General features: G+C 44.3%; 1 protein-coding gene across 2 annotated transcripts in view; it reads right to left on the bottom strand.

Moving 5' to 3' along the window:
- LOC132393454 (interleukin-10 receptor subunit beta-like) overlaps nt 1-24,613 on the bottom strand; it is an 80,139-nt gene that overhangs the window by 27,095 nt on the left and 28,431 nt on the right. For both annotated transcript variants that reach the window (XM_059968704.1, XM_059968706.1), the window contains exons 2-5: nt 17,512-17,629; nt 10,116-10,276; nt 8,167-8,278; nt 4,192-4,379 (exon numbers count right to left, since the gene is read on the bottom strand). In XM_059968704.1, coding sequence (XP_059824687.1) covers nt 4,192-4,379; nt 8,167-8,278; nt 10,116-10,276; nt 17,512-17,629 — 579 coding nt within the window. The remainder of the gene's footprint in view (nt 1-4,191; nt 4,380-8,166; nt 8,279-10,115; nt 10,277-17,511; nt 17,630-24,613) is intronic.

Genomic DNA, 24,613 nt, shown 5'->3' with positions numbered 1-24,613 from the left:
AAGTGAGGCTGAAGTTTTCGAATAAAGTTTTTTCCTTCGACTGCAGTTACCGACTCCGTGTCGTAATTTTAGCGCTGCGTGTAGCACACAGCTACAATTGGTGACCCCGACGGTCCAAACGATTTTTGGACCAGAAATGACCGACGCCGCCTCTGTTCATGCGGTTTCGTTGAAACTGCCAGGTTTCTGGACACAGCGACCGAACCTATGGTTCCAGCAAGCCGAAGCCCAATTCCACGTTCGCCGGATCACCTCAGGAGACACCCGCTACTACTACGTGGTGAGCTCCCTCGACCAGGACACAGCGGCCCAGGTCGCGGAGTTCATACAGTCGCCCCCGGCAGACGGCAAGTACACGGAATTCAAAGCCCTGCTCCTCAGGACTTTCGGACTCTCACGGCGCGAGCGGGCTGCCCATTTACTGCACCTGGATGGCTTGGGCGACAGACCTCCATCGGCTTTAATGAATGAGATGTTGTCTCTGGCCGACGGACACACACCCTGCCTCATGTTTGAGCAGGCTTTCTTGGAGCAGCTGCCCGAGGACATACGCCTGCTGCTGTCCGACGCGGATTTCAGTGACCCCCGGAAGGTGGCAGCCCGGGCGGACTTGCTGTGGAACGCCAAAAAGGTGAGCGGGGTGTCCATCGCACGGATCTCCCAGCCACGCTCCCGGCAGCAAATCAGTCCAGGCCCGGCCGCAGAGCCCGCCAACCCCCGGCCCAAGGAACACTGGTGCTTCTACCACCAGCGGTGGGGTGCAGAAGCCCGCCTTTGTCGCCCGCCCTGCAAGTTCCCGGGAAACGCCAGGGCCAGCTGCCGCTGATGGCTACAGCGGCTGGCCATCGGGATAGCCTCCTGTATGTGTGGGATAGAAGGTCGGGACGCCGGTTTTTGGTCGATACTGGTGCCGAGATCAGCGTTTTACCTCCGACGAGTTACGACACCCGCAGCAGGGCACCGGGGCCCCCCCCCCCCCGAGGGCCGTGAACGGCAGCACAGTAAGGACCTATGGCACCCGTCAGGTGCAGCTACAGTTCGGCTTCAGCCAGTTCACGTGGGACTTCACACTGGCCGCCGTAGCCCAACTGCTTCTGGGTGCGGATTTCTTGCGAGCTCACAGCCTGCTGGTCGACCTGCCCAGGAAGAGACTGGTACACGCCGAGACCTTTCAGACGTTCTCCCTGGGTGCAGCCCAGTTGCCGGCCCCTCACCTCGGCTCCATCACGCTGTCCGACAACGTCTTCACCAGGGTCCTGGCGGAGTTCCCATCGGTTCTGGCACCGCAGTTCACAGCAGCCATGCCCAGGCACGGCGTACAGCACCACATCCCGACCCAGGGACCACCCCTCCACGCCCGTGCTCGGCGGCTTCCCCCGGACAAGCTCCGACTGGCGAAGGAGGAGTTCCAGAGGATGGAGGAATTGGGGATCATCCGGCGGTCCGACAGCCCATGGGCCTCCCCCCTGCACACGGTGCCCAAAGCGACGGGAGGCTGGAGACCATGCGGCGACTACCACAGGCTGAACGAGGCTACCACACCGGACCGCTACCCTGTGCCGCACATTCACGACTTTGCGGCAAACCTGCACGGCGCACGGATCTTCTCCAAGGTAGATCTCGTCCGGGGATACCATCAAATCCCGATGCATCCTGACGACGTCCCCAAAACTGCTCTCATCACCCCATTCGGCCTTTTTGAGTTCCTCCGCATGCCGTTCGGCCTGAAGAATGCCGCACAGACGTTCCAGCGGTAAATGGACGCGGTGGGACGGGACCTGGACTTGGCGTTCATCTATTTGGATGACATCCTCATAGCCAGCGGCAGTCGTCAGGAGCATCTGTCCCACCTCCGTCAACTCTGCGCCCGACTGAGTGAGTACGGTCTTACAATCAACCCTGCCAAATGCCAGTTCGGACTCGATACCATTGACTTCCTGGGCCACAGAATTACTAAAGACAGGGCAACCCCTCTGCCCGCTAAGGTAGATGCGGTCCGCCACTTCCCCCGACCCACCACGATCAAAGGCCTTCAGGAATTCGTAGGTATGGTCAATTTCTACCGCCGCTTCCTCCCTTCAGCTGCCCGGATCATGCGCCCCCTGTTCGCCCTGATGTCGGGTCCGAGCAAGGACATTACGTGGGACGAGGAGTCCGCCGCCGCTTTCGTTCAAACAAAGGAAGCTTTGGCGGACGCCGCAATGCTAGTACATCCCAGAATGGACGCCCCTACCGCCCTCACAGTGGACGCATCCAACACGGCAGACGGTGGGGTGCTGGAGCAACTCATCGCAGGTTGCTGGCAACCCCTGGCGTTTTTCAGCAAACACCTGCGACCACCCGAGCTTAAGTACAGTGCTTTCGACCGGGAACTGTTGGCGCTCTACCTGGCAATCCGGCATTTCAGGTACTTCCTAGAAGGTCGGCCCTTCACCGCGTTCACGGACCACAAACCGCTTACCGTTTACGAAAGCGTCCGACCCCTGGTCGTCCCGCCAGCAACGCCACCTGTCCTACATCTCTGAATACACAACGGATGTCCGGCACGTCTCGGGTAAGGACAATGTCGTGGCGGATGCGCTCTCTCGCCCTACCGTTCATGCCCTTTCCCAAGGGGTAGACTTTGAGGCACTGGCAGAGGCACAGCAGGCGGATGAGGAGATTCCAAGTTACAGGACCGCAGTCTCCGGTCTGCAGCTCCAGGACCTCCCCGTGGGCCCAGGTGAGAGGACCCTACTCTGTGACATCGCCACCGGCCAGCCCCGTCCCGTCGTCCCGACAGCATGGCGGCGACGTGTTTTCGACTCCATTCATAACTTGGCGCATCCCTCCATCCGGACAATTGTCCGGATGGTTTCCAGCAGGTTCGTTTGGCACGGACTCCGCAAACAGGTCAGTGAATGGGCCAAAACGTGAATGCACTGCCAGACGGCCAAGGTGCAGCGGCACACCAAAGCCCCACTGCAGCAGTTCCATCCCGCCCACCGGCGTTTCGACCACATTCATGTGGATATCGTGGGCCCCCTGCCAGTGTCGCGCGGAGCGCGTTACCTCCTGACTTTTGTGGACCGGTTCACAAGATGGCCAGAGGCGGTCCCGCTCACCGACACCACCTCCGAATCTTGCGCCCGAGCCCTGATCGCCACCTGGATATCTCGCTTTGGTGTACCAGCCCACATTACCTCCGACAGAGGCGCCCAGTTCACCTCCAGCCTGTGGTCAGCTATGGCCAGCCTTTTGGGGACTCAGCTGCACCACACAACTGCCTACCACCCACAGTCGAACGGGCTAGTGGAGCGTCACCTGAAGTCGGCCCTCATGGCCCGCCTGCGAGGAGCCAACTGGGCGGACGAGCTTCCCTGGATCCTACTCGGCATCCGCATAGCGCCCAAGGACGACCTGCACGCCTCGTCGGCGAGTTGGTATACGGCGCGCCCCTGGTCGTCCCCGGGGAGTTCCTACCAGCCCCAAGGGGGCAAGAGGAAGAACCCGCAGCAGTCCTGGGCAGACTTCGCGAGAAGCTCGGTAACCTGGCCCCCATACCCACTTCACAGCATGGGCGGCACCCGAACTGCGTACCCAAAGACCTACAGAACTGTAAGTTTGTGTTTGTACGAAGGGGCGGGCATCGGCCACCGCTGCAGCGGCCATACGAGGGGCCGTTTATGGTGCTCCGGAACAACGGGTCCACGTTCGTGCTGGACGTTGGGGGGAAGGAGGAGGTTTTCACGGTGGACCGCCTCAAGCCGGCCCATGTGGACCTGGCGCAACCGGCCGAGTTTCCGGCGCCTCGGCGCAGAGGCCGACCTCCCAAGCAGGTTATGGCCCAGACTGTGGACATTGGGGGGTGTATCGCCGGTTCTGGGGGGGGGGGGGTTATGTGGCGACTCATTTCCTAGCGTATCCGAACCGACTCACAATTAGATAGCCTATGGGGGTTTGCGAGCACAGAGCTTTGGAGCCTCTTCGCCATGGGGGGCCGGTTGACAGAGGCTTAAAAGTGAGGCTGAAGTTTTCGAATAAAGTTTTTTTCCTTCGACTGCAGTTACCGACTCCGTGTCGTAAATTTAGCGCTGTGTGTAGCACACCGCTACACCATATCATTTAGACACCACCAGATTCTACAAGATTTAAAATAATTTCAGGGTAATGGAGTCAGGAGAGCATGACTAATATTTATAAATCTCTTACTGTCTTTATATGGATAAAAGGGCTCTATTTCAACCCATTCTGATGTTGCACCTTCTAGCTCCGTTCTTACTCTTAGATGATACTTTGCAAAGAAAGCAAGATTATCCAGCAGATCGCATTCAGTCACGGGAGTGTGGGTGCAGTTCAATGCATCAGTCCAATTGTCCTTGGTTGCTCTTTCAAAGCTCCTGAGAAAAGTAAAAACATTGCAATAAGATCACGTCCAAACTCAATATTCCCTTAATTTAATATTTTATAAAAAACAGCTAAATCAGGAATTGTGTTTCCAATGAGGCCAGGCGGCTGTGAGCTCACAAGTTCACTGGAGACTAGAGGGGTGTGTTTGTGAGTTAGGGAGGAAAGGGGGCTTGTTTTGTTTTGCTGCTGGTGTTGGTCTGCTGAACATTGTGGGCATGCTATGTTGGCACCAAAATCTGTGGGCTGCTGGTTGTTAATGGAAAGAAAGTTTTTCTTTGTATGTTTTGATGTACATGTGATAAACAATTCATCATTTAATACCATCATGGCTGACCTTTTATGTCAGTACCACTTTCCTGTGCAAAACCTCACATCCCTTAACATCTGAAAACACAGTGATCTGTATTGATTCAGGTGACTAGAGTGAAGACACTTTCTTAAGTACTTCCCAAATGAAGCAGTTTGTTTCTCATTTCAGTCATGAATGGCTAACCCTTTCCTTTCAGACTGTTACCTCTGGTTCCAGACATCCCCTGAAAATCAACTCCTCATCTTTTCTGTCAGAGCCAAGGATCTAAACTCAAGGGAGAAACACCTCGCAAAATCTGTTATGTTTTGTAACTCCACAACGTAAAACTAATTGAAGGAAAAACATGGAGCCGGGAATAACAGGGCCCCAAACAGTCCTTCCAGGTGAGGCAACACTTCATTTGTGAGTCTGTTGGGGTAATCTATTGCTCCCGGTGCGGCCTCCTCTACATCAGCGAGACCCAAAGCAGATTGGGGGACCGCTTTGTCGAGCACCTCCACTCCGTCCGCCACAACAGACAGGATCTCCCGGTTGCCACCCACTTCAACTCTGCTTCACATTCCCATTCGGATATGTCCAAACTCAGGTTGGAAGAGCAACACCTCATATACCGTCTGGGTAGTCTCCAGCCCCTTGGTCTGAACATCGAGTTCTCCAACTTCCAGTAATTCCCTCCCTCTCACTTCATCCATCCCAGTTTCACTCTGCCTCCTCCTCCGGCTGCCTATCCCCTCTCTCATGATTCTGCCTTCTTCTACTACACAGTGCTTTCACCTTACATTCCTTCTTCACCTTTCCTGCCTAACCCCTCCCTGCATCCCCTCCCCCACCCCTTGATCTTTCCTCTGATTGGTTTTTAACCTGACACCCACCTGCCTTCCCCTTCCCACCCTCCCCCCACCTTCTTTATAGGGCCCCTGCCCCCTCCCTCCTCAGTCCTGACGAAGGGTGTTGGCCTGAAACATTGACTGCTCGTTTCCACGGATGCTGTCCGACCTGCTGAGTTCCTGCAGCTTGTTGTACGTGTTGCTGGGAATAAATGTATATGTTTCGTTTTTACTTTAGTGAGCCGTGTACTTATAATGAGGTGGCATGATGACGTAAGCCATTCATGTACTTTTACATTCAACCTGTAATAAATTATTTAAACAAAGAATACTTAATCAATATCTAATATTTCCCATATATTACTGGCAAATACATTGGATAGGCACATGGATGTACGGAAGATGGAGGGATATGGACATGCTGTAGATAGGTGGGATTAATGTTTGGGCATTTTTGATTTGCTTTCTAGCTGGTTTGTGGGCTGAATGGCCTGTTCCTGTGCTGTACTGCTCTATGTATTAAAATATTAAATACACAAGAAAATCCCCAATGGACTAGTTTACTATGGAGCCAAGCACAAAATATAAATCACAAGTTCCTCAAATGTTATGAACTTTTTAGTTTCACCATTCACTTATTGTGGTTGTGTACTGTAAACAATTGTACTATACACCCTGATCTAAAAGATTTAGTATGTGTGCAATTTATCAAGAACAATATAAGTGTCTGCCTTTTTCAATGGAAGAATAACAGGTCATTATTCATTTAAGAAAGGGATCATGTGTTTCATCACAGCCAAGAAGACTCATCAGGTGTAGTCAAAAGGTAAGTAGACTTTTCCTCAGAAGCTTGACTGAATGGCCAAACTGACCACACAGAAGACTGGTAGAGAGCCAGCTGTCAGGTTTCTTAGAACTGAACTACTGAGTTCCCTTGAGAAAAACTCTGTGGAAATCCCCCAGTGTGTATGTGCAAGGACCGTGATCTCTCAGTTTAGTCCCATGTTAATGAGTGAAGGAACAGGAGTGGAACAACAGTCAATGTATGCCTGCAGATACTCTGTAGGAGTTTGAATATCAAATCCCTGGAACTCCAAGCAGGTTCCATAGCAGGACTGACATGTTTAATATGGAATGTTTGCACATCATAACATCTGTTTATTCAATCAGAGATGATAAATTTTGGTTAAACAATTCCTGAAATCATCCTTGTCAACCTCCTCTTGACTTTCTCTAATGACATCACAGTCTTTCCAAGATATGGGGATCAAAACTGGAAGCCATAGAAAGGGTGCAGAGGAGATTTACAAGGATGTTGCCTGGATTGGGGAGCATGCCTTATGAAAACAGGTTGAGTGAACTCAGCCTTTTCTCCTTGGAGCGACGGAGGATGAGAGGTGACCTGATAGAGGTGTTCAAGTTAACAAAAGACATTGATCATGTGGATAGTCAGAGGTTTTTCCCCAGGGCTAAAATGGCTAGCATGAGAGCGCATAGTTTTAAAGTACTTGGAAGTAGGTACAGAGGAGATGTCAGGGGTAATTTTTTTTTTTACACAGAGTGGTGAGTGTGTGGAATGGGCTGCCGGCAGTGGCGGAAACGACAGGGTCTTTTAAGAGACTCCTGGATATGTACATGGAGTTTAGAAAAATAGAGGGCTATGGGTAAAGCCTAGGTAGTTCTAAGTTAGGGACATGTTCAGCACAGCTCTGTGGGCCGAAGGGCCTGTATTGGTGCTGTAGGTTTTCTATATGTTTCTATAATAGGCAAAGACGACACACCAGCATCAGGTTTAGCACATGTTCAGCAGGACACTGAATAATTATAGCTCTTTTGGGCCATCAGCCCGAACACTCACAGGAGCACTCCCTGTATTTTAACCTCACGTCCTATTGGTCAGCATTGATTCCTACCCTTCCATATGCTTCTGATGCAAGGCACTAGGGTAATCTATCTATTGCCACTGCAAAACCCTCCAAAGTGACAGGAAGTTAAGTTAACCAACATCAATGTATTTTCCCAGGCCGACATTGCCAGCATTGAATTCAGCTCCATTGGACAAGCCATGTCATCTACATTCCTGGCATCAGTTTCCTAACCTTCTATTCTGAGTGTTACAAGGTGGACAGAGAGAAAGAGCCAAGTATGTTCTCACAGCAAAGAAGAAGCTTATATGTCGGCACTCAGAACCTGGAGGCTTCTAGTCTGGGCTACGTGCAGAAGACTAGCTTAAACATCAGATATAATGCATCATCTACCAAATCATCTCCTGATGCCACCAGGCAGCTCAGTTCCCCATTGGTGGTACCACTGTTAAAACAGAGTGAAAGCACTTCACTCTGATCCTGAAAAACTGCCTGCAGGAAGCGACCAGAAAAGCCTATATGCTCTGCTAGGTAACATGATAGTGGGAACATCCAGTCTTTCAACAGTGCCTGGTAATAAACTGCAAAGAGGAGGCAGATGAAAGCACCTCGCATTAATTAACTGTAAATAATATGGATTTAGGGTTTGAAAACGGGTGCTGATGTTTGCTTTACCATCCCACTGTATTGTTAACCATTACTGTATGTTTATTATCACTAATAAAAATAGTTTCAATAGCAATACCCCAGCTAGAGACCATTTTACTTTCCTTACCCTTGAAATTGTACAGAATAGGTCACCGGACTGAGTTGAAGAGCATCTGCCTCCCATGTCATAACATGTTTTAAGTTATAAGAAACAACCTTTATGTTTCTTGGAGCCGATACTAAACAGAGAAAGCAAATATTAGAAGTTATTAGGAAGAGAAAATAAAAATATTTTATTTTTCCAATATGGCAAGTGATTTCTCTTTAGTTGTTAACCTTGAACTCACATAAGCACATCCATTGTTAGATGCTTCATCTCAGTAAAAGACAATGGAACTGTGAATACAATCAATAACTAACACTTTCATGCATTGAGCATAAGACCAAAGACGATCTTATTTTAATATATAGCCATATATTTTAATAAAAAGTCAATTTGCAATGCAAAATAATTTAGGTTAGAAATGTAAATTGGAAAGTAGAAGGTCTACAGCACTGGGGCCTCCTCACGAATCCATGCAACCACTTATTATTTAACACGGCTGGCGCAAGTCACACATGCATCCACAGTAAAGGATGTAGGGTTGTGGCCTAGTCTAGTCATGCACATTCCCACTGATAAGAAAAAAACTGATTCTCCTGCAAGACACAAGCTTGGGATTAAAGGATAAGACAAAAGCAAACAACAGTTACTTGAGGAACAAACTTATGTGCTAGTGACAAGCAGTAGATTCTATTTCTACAATTTCAGTTTGTACGTCCACTGTGGGAGAGGGGTACAATGGGAGCAATGTAAGACATCGCTCAGCAAATACTTGAGATCTGCACCAGCAGAAACCAGGGGTGGTAGTAGGGGCAGATACATCAGGAGCGCTAGATAGAAAAATGGAAGGATATGTAGGAGGAAAAAGTTAGATTGACCTTATAGTAGGTTGAAAGGTCAGCACAACATTGTGGACTGAAGGGCCTGTACTCTGCTGCCAAGTTCTAAATTCTTAAGCTGAAAGTGTTATAATCAATTTGGATGATACTTTATTGTATTGTGAAGCTAAGCTAATAGTAACACAGCAGCATCTTCAGGCAACTGTGTAAATGGAATTTCTATAAGGAAAATAACTGCATTCCTTCTATTCTCTGGAAGTGACATGGCTGCTGCTTAATTACTTTTTATTTCTTGCACATGGTAATTTACAATAGAATTACAGATCCATTCAATGGTTTTGTATGAACAGATGCTCTGCCACAGCTTAAGGATATTTTGGACAAGACCTCAAAATAATGAAGGATAGTCTGATTAGGAAATTTGGAGGTTTCTTTTTCCCCTGTCAACAGACACTATAGTAAGTGGCTGCATTTTCTGAACTACTCCCAGACCTCTTAAGGAGGACTTTAGCAAAAAGTGCTTGAGGAATTCTGTAGATCAGGCAGCACCTATGGAGGGGAATGCAGAGTCAGTGTTTCAAGCCAAGGCCCTTCCAGTATTTGCAGAATCTCTTTTGCCAAGGAGGACCCTGCTTACAGAGGAATGTGATCAGGCTGCAGTTCCACTTTGTAGTTTTGCCTTTGTTGTATCCAGTGCCAAGCTGCCACCCAATTTTAATCTATTGCCTTCTGCTGCGTTTGGTCAGCCAATAATCCATGATTTAGATTCAGCTACGTATGTAACTTTCCTTCCCAAAGTCAACCAGATGTTCCTTTTTTTTTCCATCCACTATTTCAGGTACTAGGTTTTCTTTCTCAATTTAGTTCCAGTGTCTCAGTTACAGTAGTCAGGCTGTGAATTAAGCTCTATAAGTCTGAGTCTGTGGTAATTAGATTCAGTAACAAAATACTAAACAGTCGTGTCTGGGATAGGAATAGAAATGAGTGCTCGTGCAACACAATGACATTTTAACATTTGAATACTGGCCTGACTAAATAAAAGATACATTCCTCTCTACATGTTGAGTATAAAAAGCAAAACCACTTGGGAAACAGCTTAGCAAACAAAATTTGTCATGTGCTTATCTGTCCTACCTGCTTCAACCCAGTTTGAAGTTTCACTTCCATGTTCTGCTCTCACTCTTAGGTCATAGGGTGCATCGAGAGCGAGGCTCTCCAACTTGCATTCTGTCTCCATGATCTGCATGCAGTTCTGTGCAGCTCTCCACATTCGGTTCTCTCCTCTTTCTAAAGACCTGAAGCACAGATCGCAACAAAAAAACAGCAATTAAAATAAATGATACTCTGAAATTAGGACAAAACTTGTGCAAAACAGGAAGTTATCAGCTGGACCAAACAATTATTCAGAGGCAGTGTTTACAACATCATTCTGCATAAGATCCCATTTAGTTAGGGCAAAAGTATAGTTCTATGTGCTCTACTTTAGGCAGGATATCAGGATCATAGAGTGGACCTAGAGAGAGAGAAAAAAAATCACTGAAACTTGGGCCTGAGGGGAACAGCAAGTAGAACTGCAGCTTCATGGCTCTGCTGATCCAGGTTCAATTCCGACCTTGGGTAGTTGGTTACGTGGGGTTTCCTCATTGTCACATTGGCAGCTCTGGATTCCTCCAATATTCCAGATCAAGTGGATTGCCAGGTTAAATGGCCACTGTAAATTGACCTTAATGTATAGTGGTATTGGTAGAGTGCGGGACAATGTGGATGCAAGTGGGACTGGAGTAAATTGGTGCTTGATAGTCAGTGGGTGGAAAAGAAATAGAAGCACGTTGTGTGTCAAGCGTTCTTTTCTTTAAGTTTCAAATGTTTTTTGTTCTTATATATACAATACAAAGGTAAAGATAGAGATAAGCTTTATTTGTCATATGTACATCAAACATACAGTGAAATGTGTTGTTTGCACCAAATGACTTAAGCAGGGATTGTGCTGGGGGGCAGCCTGCAAATGTCACAATGCTTCCAGCACGCCCACAGCTTACTGACCCTAACTATACTGTACGTCTTTTAGAATGTGGGAGGAAACTGGAACACCCAGAAAAAACCCATATGGTCATAGGGCGAACATAAAATCTCTGTACAGAGAGCATCAGGAATCAAACCCTGAATGGTGATCTCCGGTGCTGTAAAAGCGATTGCGCTAGTTGAGATACTAACAAAGATCTTTAACTCTTTGCTGGTCACAGCTGTGAGGACCACCTAATCTATTTATTGTAGAGATACAACATTGAACAGGTCCAATGAGTGGGCCAACCAGCAGCCCACCTACAGTAGGAGTCCCACAAGGTATTTGTCTTCATGAGCTGTGGCACAAAATGTAAGGACAAGAGAGGATATGGTACAACTTTATAAAATGCTGTATAAGCCACACCTGAAGTATTGTACGGTTCTGGTTGGCATACTAAAGGAAAAATTATGATCACACTGGCAAGATTGCTGAGGGAACATTGGGATAAAACATTTCAGTTATGTGAGGTTACACAAAATGTAGAACAGTACAGCATAGGAACAGGCTCTTCAGCTGACAATTTTGTGCCAAACCAATTAAATTAGTATTCAAATGACCAACTAAATGAATCCCTTCTGCTGACACAATGTCCATATCTTTCCATTTTCATCACATTAACGAGCCTACTTAAATATCACCTAACAGTCCCTACACATCTGTCTCTACCACTATCTAGGCACCACATTCCAGCCATTCATCACTCTCTGTGTAGAATACTTGGCCCTCATTTCTCCTTTGAACTTCTCCCTCTCACCTTAAATGCATGCCCTCTGGTATTAGACATGCCAGTCATTGAATAAGCTAGATCTATGCTTCTTGAAGCAAAGGACACTGAGGGAAAGTTGAAGGATGGAGACAGAGTCGTAGAACACTACAGCACAGAAATAGGCCCTTTGGGTCATCTAGTCTGTGCTGGACCAGTAATCCAGTCCCATCCACTTGCATCCAGACCATAGCCTTCATACATGCACCCCCCATCCCTCTCCCTATCCAACTTGCTCAAGTGTTGAAATGGACCCCGCATCCACCACTTGCACTGACTTCATCTACATTCCTGATAACTTCCTGGAAAAACTCCACGATTGGCTGAACACGACTTACCACATAAGAAGCCATGTTGGCTTTTCCTAATCAGTCTCTGTCTATCCAAATACTTATACATCCAGTCTCAGAATACCTTCTAATAACTTTCCCACTACTGATGTCAGCCTCACCAGCCTATTCTTAAAGACTTTGTTAAACATTGGAACAACAGTAGCTATCCTCCAATCCTCTGCACTTCACCCATGTCTAAGGATGTTTTAAATATCTCTGTTAGGGCCCCTGCAATTTTTGCACTTACCTCCCACAAAGTCAGAGGGAACACATTGTCACGCCCTGGGGATTTATCCACCCCAATTTGCCATAGGATACAAACACCTCCACCTCTGTAATCTGTACAGGGCCCAAGAACTCACTACTGCATTTCCTCACATCTGCAGACTCTGTATCCATCTCCCAAGTAAATACAAATGCAAAAAAATCCATTTAAGATCTCTCCCATCTCCTTCAGCTGAGCTCCATGCATAGATGACCATTCTGATCTTCTAGAGGATCAATTTTGTTCCTTGCAATCCTTTTGCTCTTAATATATCTGTAGAAGCCCTTAGGATTCTCCTTCACCTTGTCTGTTAGAGCAACCTCATGTCTTCTTTTAACCCTCCCGATTTCTTTCTTGTTCTCTTACATTTCTTATACTCCTCAAGTACTCCATTTGTTCCTGCCTGCATATACCTGCTATGCTTCTCCTTCTTTTTCCAGGTCCTCAATATCTCTCAAAAGCAAGGTTTCCTGAACCTGTTGTCCTTGCCTTTTATTCCGACAGGAAGATACAAACACAGCCCTCTCAAAAATTCTCTTTTGAATGGCTCCCAGCTATCAATGACACCTTTGTCGGAAAACAGCCTGTCCCAATCCACACTTGCCAGATCCTTTCTGATACCGTCAAAGTTAGCCCTTCTCCAATTAAGAATCTCAACCCAAGGACCAGACCTGTCCTTTTCCATAATTACCTTCAAACAAATGGCATCATGGTCACGATATACAAAGTGTTCCCCTACTCAAACTTCTGACACCTGCTCTGTCTCATTCCCTTATAGGAGATCTAGTATTGCATACTCTCTCACTGGACTTCTATGTACTGATTAAGTAAGCTTCCCTGAAATCACTTGACAAACTCTATCCCTTCTAGGTTGGGGAATCCCAGTCAATATGTGGAAAGTTAAAATCACCTACTACCACAACCTCATATTTCTTGCAAAAGTCTGCGTTCCCTCTAGAAATTTGCTCCTCTAAATCCCGCAGATTGTCAAGTGGTCTATAATATAATCCCATTCACGTGGTCTCACCTTCTTTATTCCTCAGTTCTACCCATAAAGCCTCATTTGACAAGCTCTCCAGTCTGTCCTGTCTGGGCACTGCTGTGACATTTTCCTGACCAGTAATGCCAATCCCCCTTTAATTCCTCCCACTCTATCATGTCTAGACCAACGGAACCCCAAAACATCGAACAGCCAGTCCTGTTCCTCCTGTAACCAAGTCCCACTAATGGCTACAATGTCATAATTCCATGCTGATTCATTACCTAAGCTCATCCACCTTTCCTTCATTACTTCTGCAGCTCAGAACATTAGTCCCACTATGCTTGACCATTTGAGTCCTGACTTTATATGTCAGCTTAACAACATCTTTCTCCACACACTGGTGAAGAAGGACACTGATAAAAGGTTGTGTATGGAGACATGTATGTACTTCGATAATAATTTTACTTTGAACTTTTACAAGTCCAATGCACTCCGAACACACTTCCCTCGTTCTCTCCACTTTAAACTTACGCTAATTCAGCACTATGCTGCCAAAATCTTAACTTGCACCAACTCCCATTCACCGGCCTCACTTGCACTTGATAAGTGGTTAAGCAATGTCCTGATTTTAAGACACTTTTGTTTTCAAACTTCCTCTTTAGCCTTTCTCTTCCTTATCTGCGCAAGGTCCTCAGGCCCTAACAATGTCTATAACCTCTGCACACCACTCCTGGTGAGAAACAGCAAAAATAAATTAGTGAATATAGCTTTAGTGACCAAGATCCTACGCTCAAAAATTCCCTTCCTAAACTGCTCTGGGTCTCTTTACTCCCTTAAGATTCCACTTAAAACCACTCTTAACAAGCTTTGGACATCCCTGTCTTTCTCAGTATCAAGCTGTTATGAAGGAGTCTGAGACTTTTGTTATATTAGAGGAGCTAGCAATTTGTTACTGCTATAGCTTTTGGCAGTTGGCATAGATTACCCAACAGGAACCTTGGAGGACTGCCAACAAGAAAGTCCTACACTTGACTGACGCTTGCTTCTCAAACAAACCAGGCAAATGAAGTTCTGGGAAATACAATTGTAGACCACATACAGACAAGGTTGTGTAAGCCTTGGCATGAGATCAGAAAAAAATAACATGCAAGATTCCCACAAATACTTCGACTTGCTAATCATGGCCATAGTTCCAACTAACTAAAAATGAGAAGTCATTCATTTCAATGCAAAAAAAAAGAGTAGAAAGGAGGAGTAGTTCTTAAAATGGTGAGAGACTGATGTGTTTCAGAGGGAGCTAGATGTCTCTGTATACCAGTCTCAGAATATTAACATGAAGGTTCAGCAAGCAATTAGGAAGAAAAACAGAATTCTGGCTCATTTTATAAGATGACATGTGCACAAGAAATAAAGACGTCTTACTCCAAAAACATAAGCTCCAGGTTCAAACTTCAAGGCACATTTATTATCAAAGTATGTATACATTATACAACCTTGAGATTTATTTCCTTACAGACAGCCACAAAACAAGGAAACCCCAAGAGAACCCCTAATAATAAAGAAATCAATTACAGTAAGTATGCATGTATATTAAACAGTAAAATTAAAAACAGTGCAGGAACAGAAATAATACAGTATATATAGCTAAAGTACTTTTGCATAGTACTGTAGTAATTTTATCTATTGCACTGTACTGCTGCCACAAAAAAACAAACTTCACAGCACAAGCGAGTGATTTTTAAAAAAATTGGATAGGTATATGGACAGGAAAGGAATGGAGGGTTATGGGCTGAGTGCAGGTAGGTAGTACTAGGTGAGAGTAAGTGTCGGCACAGACTAGAAGGGCCAAGATGGCCTGTTTCTGTACTGAAATTGTTATATGGTTATATGGTCATAAGATAAGCTTGCCTGATACAGATATCTATTGTGGTCTGAGAGTGGGAAGGGGGCAGGGAGAGGGGAATCATGGCTGGAAAAAGAGGAAGGGAAAGGTGGGGGAGCAGGAAACACCAGAGAGACATTCTGCAATTTTCAATAAACTGATTTTTGTATTCAAATCACCTTGCCTGGTGTCTCAGTGTTGGATGTGTCTGTACCTGCATCACCCCTGACACTCCTCTGTCACCTGTCCCACAGCCTTCCACCCTTGCCATCACAACATCCTTTTCTCCAGCCAGATTTACAAACTTGCTGTCTGTTCTACGTTGACAAATACAATACTGTGCAAAAGTATACATATATGTGCCTAAGACTTTTGCACAGTACTGAATATGTATATAGTATTCATAGGCAATGATTTAGGAAAACAGTTAAACAGAGATTACCAGATCTCTTGCACGGTAGCATAACGTTAGCGAAACACTTTACAATGTCAGTGACGAAGGTTCAATTATTGCCACTGTCTGTAAAGAGTTTGTACATTCACTTTGTGACCACATGGATTTCCTGCACTTGCACTAGTTTCCTCCCACATTCTAAATACATACAGGTTAGGATTAGTAAGCTGTGGGCATGCTACACTGGTGCCAGAAGCATGACGACACTGCAGCCTGCCAACAGCATAACCTTGGGTGGTGTTGGTCATTGACGCAAATGGCTCATTTCAGTTGTATGTTTCAAAGTACATGCGACAAATAAAGATAATCTTAAAACAATCTTAATTTAGGATATACTTTGTTGATGTTGAGTGGCACAATACAACTACCTGAGCTTGTCTTTGATTGTATCAATTGAATTCCTTACACAAAATGTTACTGGAACACATTCCACATTGATGTGCTGTTGTAGAGGTAAAGCCATCCACAACAACTTATTAAGCATCACCCCAATGCAGAATCAGAATCAGGTTTATTATCATATAGTGTGAAATCTGTTGTTCTGCTGTGCAAGACATAAAATTATTCCAAGTTACAAAATAAATAAATAGTGCAAAAGACAAATGATGAGGTGGTATTCCTGGGTTCATGGACCATTCAGAAATCTGATGGTGTAGGTGAGGAAGCAGTTCTACGTGTACTTGTAACTAGACATCAACAAAAAGTAGAAGAGGATTTTATCTAAAGAGATTACTTCGCAAATTAAATCTAAAAAGACACTATCGGAGGATCAAAGGAGGAGAGGATCAGTAACTTTAAATTCCTGGGTGTTACTATCTCAGAGGACCTGTCCTGGACCTATCACATAAGTGCAACTGAAAAGAAAGCACGACAGTGCCTCTACTTCCTTTGCAGTCTGTGGAAATTCAACAAGGCATCAAAATCCTTGAAAAACTTCTATAGATGTGTAGTGGAAAGTATATTGACTGGCTGAATTATGGCCTGATATGGGAACACCATTGCATTTGGATGGAAAGACCTACAAAAGGTAGTAGAACTGGCCCAGTACCTCACGGGTAAAGCCCTCCCAACCACTGAGCACATCTAAATGAAACACTGTCATAGGAAAGGAGCATCCATCATCAAAGATCCTCACCACTCAGGCCATGCTCTTTTCTCTCTGCTGCCAATATATAGAAGGTACAAGTGCCTCAGGACTCGCACCACCGGGTTCAAGTACAATTACTACCTCTCAACCATCAGGCTCTTGAACAAAAGAGGACAATTACACTCATCTACTAAGATGTTCCCACAACCAACGTTCTCACTTTAAGGACTCTATCTTGTTATTCATGGTCTCATTATTTATTGCTATTTATTTATATTTGCATTTGCACTGTTTGTTATTCATTGATCCTGTTTACAGTTACTGCTCTATAAATTTGCTGTGTTTGCCCACAGGAAGAAAAATCTCAGTGTTGTATGTAGTGATATGTATGTATCTTGATAATAAAATTTACTTTGAACTTTTAAATGTGATATACTATATGCTATAGCAGATGGTACAGTGTACTCATGAAGATATAATTTTAAAAATATACTGAATAGATACGAGTTCTAAAAATCAAATTTCTTCAACATTAATCTGTTTTAAACAATTTACAGCTGTACAGTTTTGCAGTTATGGACTCACTTACCTGATCGGAACCTTCAAGATGATAATCACATGTGACTGATTCAGAGCTGTAGTAAATCCTGCATTAAACTAATTTAAGAAAGCTATTTGGCATTAAAAATTAATCTCTTACTTTTGAACAGAGTATGTCAGTGGACCATCTTGGAAAGGAACAGGATTCCATCTGAGTAACCTCTTTGATTGGATCAGGCTAATAGTTACATTTTCTGGTTCCGGGACCTTTCCCAGCACTGTATAAACAGAAAGTAACAACATTGAATTCTTAATTTCAAAGAAAATAAAACTTTTTTAAAATTCAGAACAAAGTAAAGGGTTAAGACAGAAAGCTATTTATTGAACAATGGGTCCATCAGACTCAGAGACAGAAATTCCTAATTGTGCATATTTTGATCCAGTGCTAACTTTACATATCCACCCAGTTCTCGTTAGGAATGCAAACATGACATTATTCATGATCAAAGAATGTGCCTTGGAGGCATGGGATTAATCACAAACTCACTTAGGCTTCTAAATACCTAGATTCCAGAACATGTGAGCAAGTCACAAGATGTCTATTAATCATCCCATATCAACAGCACGCTCACATTTCTATTTGCATTATTTGTGCTACCTTGAGGATCAAAATCTCCAGTGGAAAAAGTCAGATGGTTGTATACAGCTGAAAAGCTTTACCTGTTGTTAGAACTAAAAGCCTTCTTAGGTTGACAACTAGATGGAGTTAGAATTGGGTGGAGATGTGTACTGCACGTTTTATTTTTTTACAGTTAGGCTTAGAATCTACACGATACGCTGTTGTGGGAAAGCAGCATCCATCATCAAAGATCCTCACCACCAAGGCCATGCTCTCTTTTTGCCGCTGCCACCGGGAGAAGGTAGAAGGGTCTCAGGATTGGCACCACCAGGTTCAAGAACAGTTACTAGTCCTCAGTAGGTAGCTCCCACTACCTATTAAATGCTCCAAATGGCATGCACCTCAGATAGCCTCTGACAACTAAGTCCAGCTCCTGGCTTTCACATGTGGCTTAGCAACTAAGCCCCGCAGAACCGTTTCTACTGACAGGAGAAGGGCCAAAAGCGGATTACTGACACCTTAAAAGTAGTTGCTTCAGGTAGATGGGACTCATCAACCACGGTTGGCAGCTCATCTAGGAAAAGAAAATCTCTAATCGCAAACCTCCGCTACCTTGCGGTTATACCCACTCACGGGGAAGGCTTCAGGAGTAAACCCTGAAGAAAAATCCGGAGCTGGAGTTGCTAAGACAGCCGTACATTGAGTTCAACGTTGACTGGCAACTCCTATGACACTGTTGGTATCAAACAGTATTGGTCTCTGCCATCCCTTTGGGTTCAACAGATGCGTGAAGAAGGGAGCTTGCTACCTGGGTAACAGCCTGCTTAGGCTTGCGTATCTTAGGACACAACATGCAATTTCGACCCTGACTGATGAAGGCCTCAAACAGACAGATCTATAAATGCCAAACAATTAAGACTTATGGGAATCAGGATGGGAAACCATGACCTTAATGAGTAAGAGACTAGGATCCTTGGGTTTAGTGACTCTTATCAAAATATCTTTTGTGTCTTATCTCAGATAATTACGACTGGCCTCAGTATTAACAAGTCTTGTGCTGAGGAGTTGGGTGATAGCTTGTGTATCTGGACAGCTAGGATGCAATATCCACAGTCAACCCTGACAGACAGAGGCCTCACCGACTCACTACCATCAAGCCCTTTCATTTGTATTTGCACTTGCATAGGTTATTGTCTTCTGGTTGATTTTTCCTTGATTCTGTTTCTACTCTATAAATTTGTTAAGTCTGTTTGCATGAAAAGACTGTCAGGGTTGTATGTGGTGGCATATATGTACTCTGGTAAGAAAATTTACTTTGAACTTTATTTTGAGCTTTGTACTAAAAACTACTCCTCACATTGAAATGCCTTACTATGAATGACACTGGAGAGCAAAAAATCACATCTTAACTGATTTTCAATTCATGCTGTTGCTAAAAAGACAATAGAAGGTCTGCTCTTGATTCCTTAGCAATGAAAAACAGATGGGGACACTCTCCAAACCACTGCCCATGAATAACCTGACTGTTTATGGAGACCACTGATTTTCAAATGGTCACTGCATTCCAGGGTTTCTGCTTAGAGGGATGGAGAGTGGGATCTGACCTCTTGTTTTAAAGTGAAACTATCCCAATTAGTGATGATGTAATGGTACCATGCTTGCCTTTTTTTCTGGCGTTACAATCAGTAAGTTTCCAGTGTAAGGTAGTGTAATATTTAAAAATTCCCTTCTCAGTGACAGAGCAGTCTGTGTACTCACCACTGAACTAGAAGATTTAGCACCACTTCCAGGAAATGAACATATGATCAACATGGTCACTCCAATACTGCATGAGGGGAACACTGCTTTGTCTTAAGAGAAATAAAGAGAAGGTGTTTTGGGCCAAGACACTCCATCAGGACTGATGAACGGTCTCAGCCTGAAACGTCAACTCTATTCCTTCCCGGAAATGCTGCGTGACCTGCTGAGTCCCTTCAGCATTTTGTGTGTGTTATTTCCAGCATTTGAGGAAATCTCTTGTGCTTTTGTCTTAAGAGCAGATTTTCTTGCTAGAACACATAACAAAGCCTCCCTTTGCTTCAGTAGATGTAACAGAACCTCTAACATTATTTGGAGAGTAAGGGAATTTTTCGAACCAGTTTCACTACAGTAGTTGATCTGATCATCTGTCATGCAGTTCTTTGAGGGATTTTTGTCTACTGGCATTTTCTACCAAGTTTTCTCGTGTGGCAATGGTACCTTTCTTCTAAAAGTCTTAAATGCAGTAAAATCTTTTGGACTATCCCAAGGTTGTGCAATACCCTATATGAATGAAAGTCTTTGTACAATAGTGTAGCAGTTAGCATGACATTATTACAGTTCGGGGCGTTGGAGTTCAGAGTTCAGTCCTGGCATCCTCTGTAAAGAGTCTGTATGACGTCTTTGTGGAATGTGCGGGTGTTTGCCAGGTGCTCCAGTTTCCTCCCACAGTCCAAAGGCACACTGGGTAAATTGGTCACTGTAAATTGCCCTGTGAATTAGGTTACATTATTCAGTGTTGTCGGGGGTCATTGGGGCAGGTCTGCTTGATGGGCTGGGAGGGCCTATTCCCCACTGTATCGCTAAGTAAATAAATACCCCAAGCTCTGAAGGCTTTGAAGAGTAGATACATTTCTCACATCTGAGTGTACTTTGGAGGCAATTATCCTCCATGCTCGTCCAAAGTTCCTGCATACATTTTGGTGCACAAAAGCAGAGACCAATTACTGGCTAATATGTTCCTTATTCACACAAGAATACCTCCCCGCACAATCATTCCCTAAGAACAGGTAATCTTCTTGCATTCTAACTTTTAAAAACAAAATTCAGGTGAAGTTCCATGCAGAGGAATAAATAGTCAACATTTCGGACCAAGACTCTTTATCAGAACTTAACTATCCTGATGAAGTCCTTTGTCTGAAATGTTGACTATTTATTTCTCTCCATAAATCAATCAATTTATTTATTTATTTATTTATTTGTTTGTTTATTTATAGTGATACAGTGCAGAACAAGTCTTTCTGGCTCTTCGAGCTGTGCCGCCCAGCTACCCCAGGTTTAACCCTGGCCTAAACACAAGACAATGTACAATGACCAATTAACCTACTAACCAGTACGTCTTTGGACCTTGGGAGAAAACTGGAATGCCCGGAGGAAACCTACTCATTACTGGGGAGGACATACCGTACAAACTCTCTACAGTTGGTGGTGGAACTGAATTCCGAACTCCGACGTCCCAAGTTGTAATAAATTTGCGTCAACTCCACACTGCCGTGGCACATTCCTCCAGCATTTTCTGTGTTATTCTAGATTTCCAGCATCTGAAGAATCTCTTGTGTCAGTTGATTACCCATCTGTGTTTCTCTTCAGATCTTAAATTTTTGTCTCCTAACCAGTGAAATCTGAAGTATGGAGTCTTTATTATTTTGTATATACAGCCTGATACTTTATTTATTTAAGTGCTAAAATTATCAGGCTGCATAAAGACCCCATGCTTCAGATTTCACTCTTTAGCAGATCGGCGTTTTCCTTACCTTTTTATTTAGTTCATTGCCAGAATTAAGTAAACACCTATCCCCTAAATAGTGAAACCTGAAGCACGGACCCATGCATACATCAGAAACTACAGCATATTTTGCACATTGACCTCAATCTTCCATTTCTTATCAGGGCACCTCAATAGTACAAGCCTAAGGATAAGCACCATCTGATGTACAGGCAGAATCCTAGACAGAGCTCTTCTCATGACCCTCTTTTTCTAGGCATAGTTCTTTAACAAGCATTTTACTGCATGATCAATAATCAGTTAATCACAAGCCCCATTCTGGACAGTTAATGATTGTCTGAGGAGAAAAGGCTGGCTGCCACAGCGCGCTCTGACAGGATGTCGATGCTGCTTCTTAACGACAGATCAGGAAGGCTCCGCTTTAGTTAAACACCTTTCTGCCATGGTAACCACCTTTCAAATTATGCTAGATGGCAAACTGTAGCTGAGAGCACACCCATAATTTCAGCCAAAGAATTTTCCTCATGCTTATACTTTGAAAGCTCAAACCAAATAATAAGCGTTGTGTTGAAAAGTTACGTAACTTTTCAATAGTGAATTAATTAAGATAGAATAAAGGGGTGGATAGTGAATATTTTACAATAAGTGTATTAGTAAATATAGAAGATTTTCACAATCTGGTTACTGAATGACGGTTACATTGGGCTCTGATAATAGTAATTTTTTTCATGATCTTTTGCTTTTCCTGTTTGGTTTTTACCTGAGAGAAAAGGTTGGACAAATTAGGACTTTATACCCTGGAGTATAGGAGAATGAAGGGAGATTTGATAAAGGTTATACAAAATTATGAAGGGTACAGATAGGGTAAATGCAAGCAGGCTATCTTCCACTGAGTTTGAGTGAGACTAGAACTAGAGGTCATGGGTAAAGGATGAAAGATGAAATGTTTAAGAGAAGCATGAAAGGGAACTTCTTCACTTGGAGCGTTGTATTCAGTTCTGGTGCAAGAAGAATGTGTAGACTGGAGCGGGTGCAGAGGAGGCTTTCCACAAGCTGCCTGGCTTGAAAGACGTGTGGTATGAGGAGAGTCTGACAAGCTGGGGCGACTTCTATTTACTTAGATGTACAGTATGGTAATAGGCCCTGTTTCTCTAGACTGTGGAGGCTGAGGGTAGATTTGATAGAAGTCTATAAAATTATACAAGGCATAGATTGATAAAAAGTTTGTATCTTTTTCATAGAAATGAAATGTCTAATATTGGAAGGCATGTATTTAAGGCACGGGCTCCCTACCATGAACCGAGGGGAGCATGGACCCCAGGTTTGAAAGCCCTGATTTAAGATGAGGGGATAAAAGTACAAAGCAGATATGCAAGTCTTTTTTTCCACACAGAGTGGTGGAGACCTGGAATGCAGGTAGTGGCAGAGCTTTTCAGAAACTCTTAGATAGGCACATGGATCTTCAGAGAAGGGAGATATGTGGTGAATCTGAGTGGAAGAGGGGTTAGATTAATCAAGATTTAATGGTTTTATTAGTTTGGCACAATATCAGGGACTAAAGGGAAAGTCTTGTATTGTGTAGTTCTGTGCTCTGTGTTCCACGTTTATACGACTCTGCAAAAAAATGTAACTGCCTGAACATGGAAATCATGAACCATTCAGCAAAAGCAAACATTTTGAGAACACAGTCGGTGGAGATGAGCTGAAACAAAGTGAATAATAAAGAACAATAAATATATAGGAAGGAGAAAACAGAAGAGAAAATAAATTTGATTTTAGTGGTTTGTTTTTAATGTCTCTGACATTTCCTAATACATTTCTCAACCACCTAACCGCTTTTTGAACTTTGGTTATCTTAATGATAACCATGATCAGCACTGACTTTTCAGTATTACTGTGGCAGATCGTGGCTCAAAAACAGAAGGATCAAATACAGTGAAAACAAGAACAGCTGAACTTATCAAGGATGGAGAGGGAGAGGGAGAGATATTTCCAGAGGAACAAGAAGCCCTCAACATAGGCTGTATCCATGCTGAAGTTCTGAAACCCTGGCAGACAGAATCTTCAGTTATAAATTCACATCCTCAAATGCCATTATTGCAAAGAGGAACCTCAGAGATATCATAATCCTGACCACCTTTAACAAAAAGTAATGCAGTAAGCACAAAGGAGACCCTGTTCTGTGTCACTGATTGAGTCGTTCTCAACTGTTTCCTCCTACAGGTCAAACGAGACCTGGTTGTCATTGTACACCAGTCATTGAAGGCGGGCATGCAGGTACAGCAGGCGGTGAAAAAGGCAAATGGTATGTTGGCATTCATAGCAAAAGGATTTGAGTACAGGAGCTGGGAGGTTCTACTGCAGTTATACAAGGCCTTGGTGAGACTGCACCTAGAGTATTGTGTGCAGTTTTGGTCCCGTAATCTGAGGAAAGACATTCTTGCCATAGAGGGAGTACAGAGAAGGTTCACCAGATTGATTCCTGGGATGGCAGGACTTTCATATGAAGGAAGACTGGATCGACTAGGCTTATACTCACTGGAATTTAGAAGATTGAGGGGGGATCTTATTGAAACATATAAAATTCTAAAGGGATTGGACAGGCTAGATGCAGGAAGATTGTTTCTGATGTTGGGGAAGTCCAGAACGAGGGGTCACAGTTTAAGGATAAAGGGGAAGCCTTTTAGAACCGAGATGAAGAAAAACTTCTTCACACAGAGAGTGGTGAATCTGTGGAATTCTCTGCCACAGGAAACAGTTGAGGCCAGTTCATTGGCCATATTTAAGAGGAAGTTAGATATGGCCCTTGTGGCTAAAGGGATCAGGGGGTATGGAGAAAAAGCAGGTACAGGGTTTTGAGTTGGATGATCAGCCATGATCATACTGAATGGCGGTGCAGGCTCGAAGGGCCGAATGGCCTACTCCTGCACCTATTTTCTATGTTTCTAAAACAATCCCCGCCCCCACCAAATCACAGTGGGGATTTCTTCCATCTAGAGGCCCAGCGGGAATGATATTCACTGCCTATCAATTCACAGAGAAATGCAGGGAACACCATTATTGTGTCCGCTTAATGACTTCCCTAAAGCCTTTGACTCTTCCAATCAAGGAGGACTGTGG

Source organism: Hypanus sabinus, chromosome 4 (genome assembly GCF_030144855.1).
Source record: "Hypanus sabinus isolate sHypSab1 chromosome 4, sHypSab1.hap1, whole genome shotgun sequence".
NCBI lineage: Eukaryota > Metazoa > Chordata > Chondrichthyes > Myliobatiformes > Dasyatidae > Hypanus > Hypanus sabinus.
Note: the sequence above shows the minus strand (reverse complement) of the source record. Positions and strands in the feature narration are given on the sequence as shown.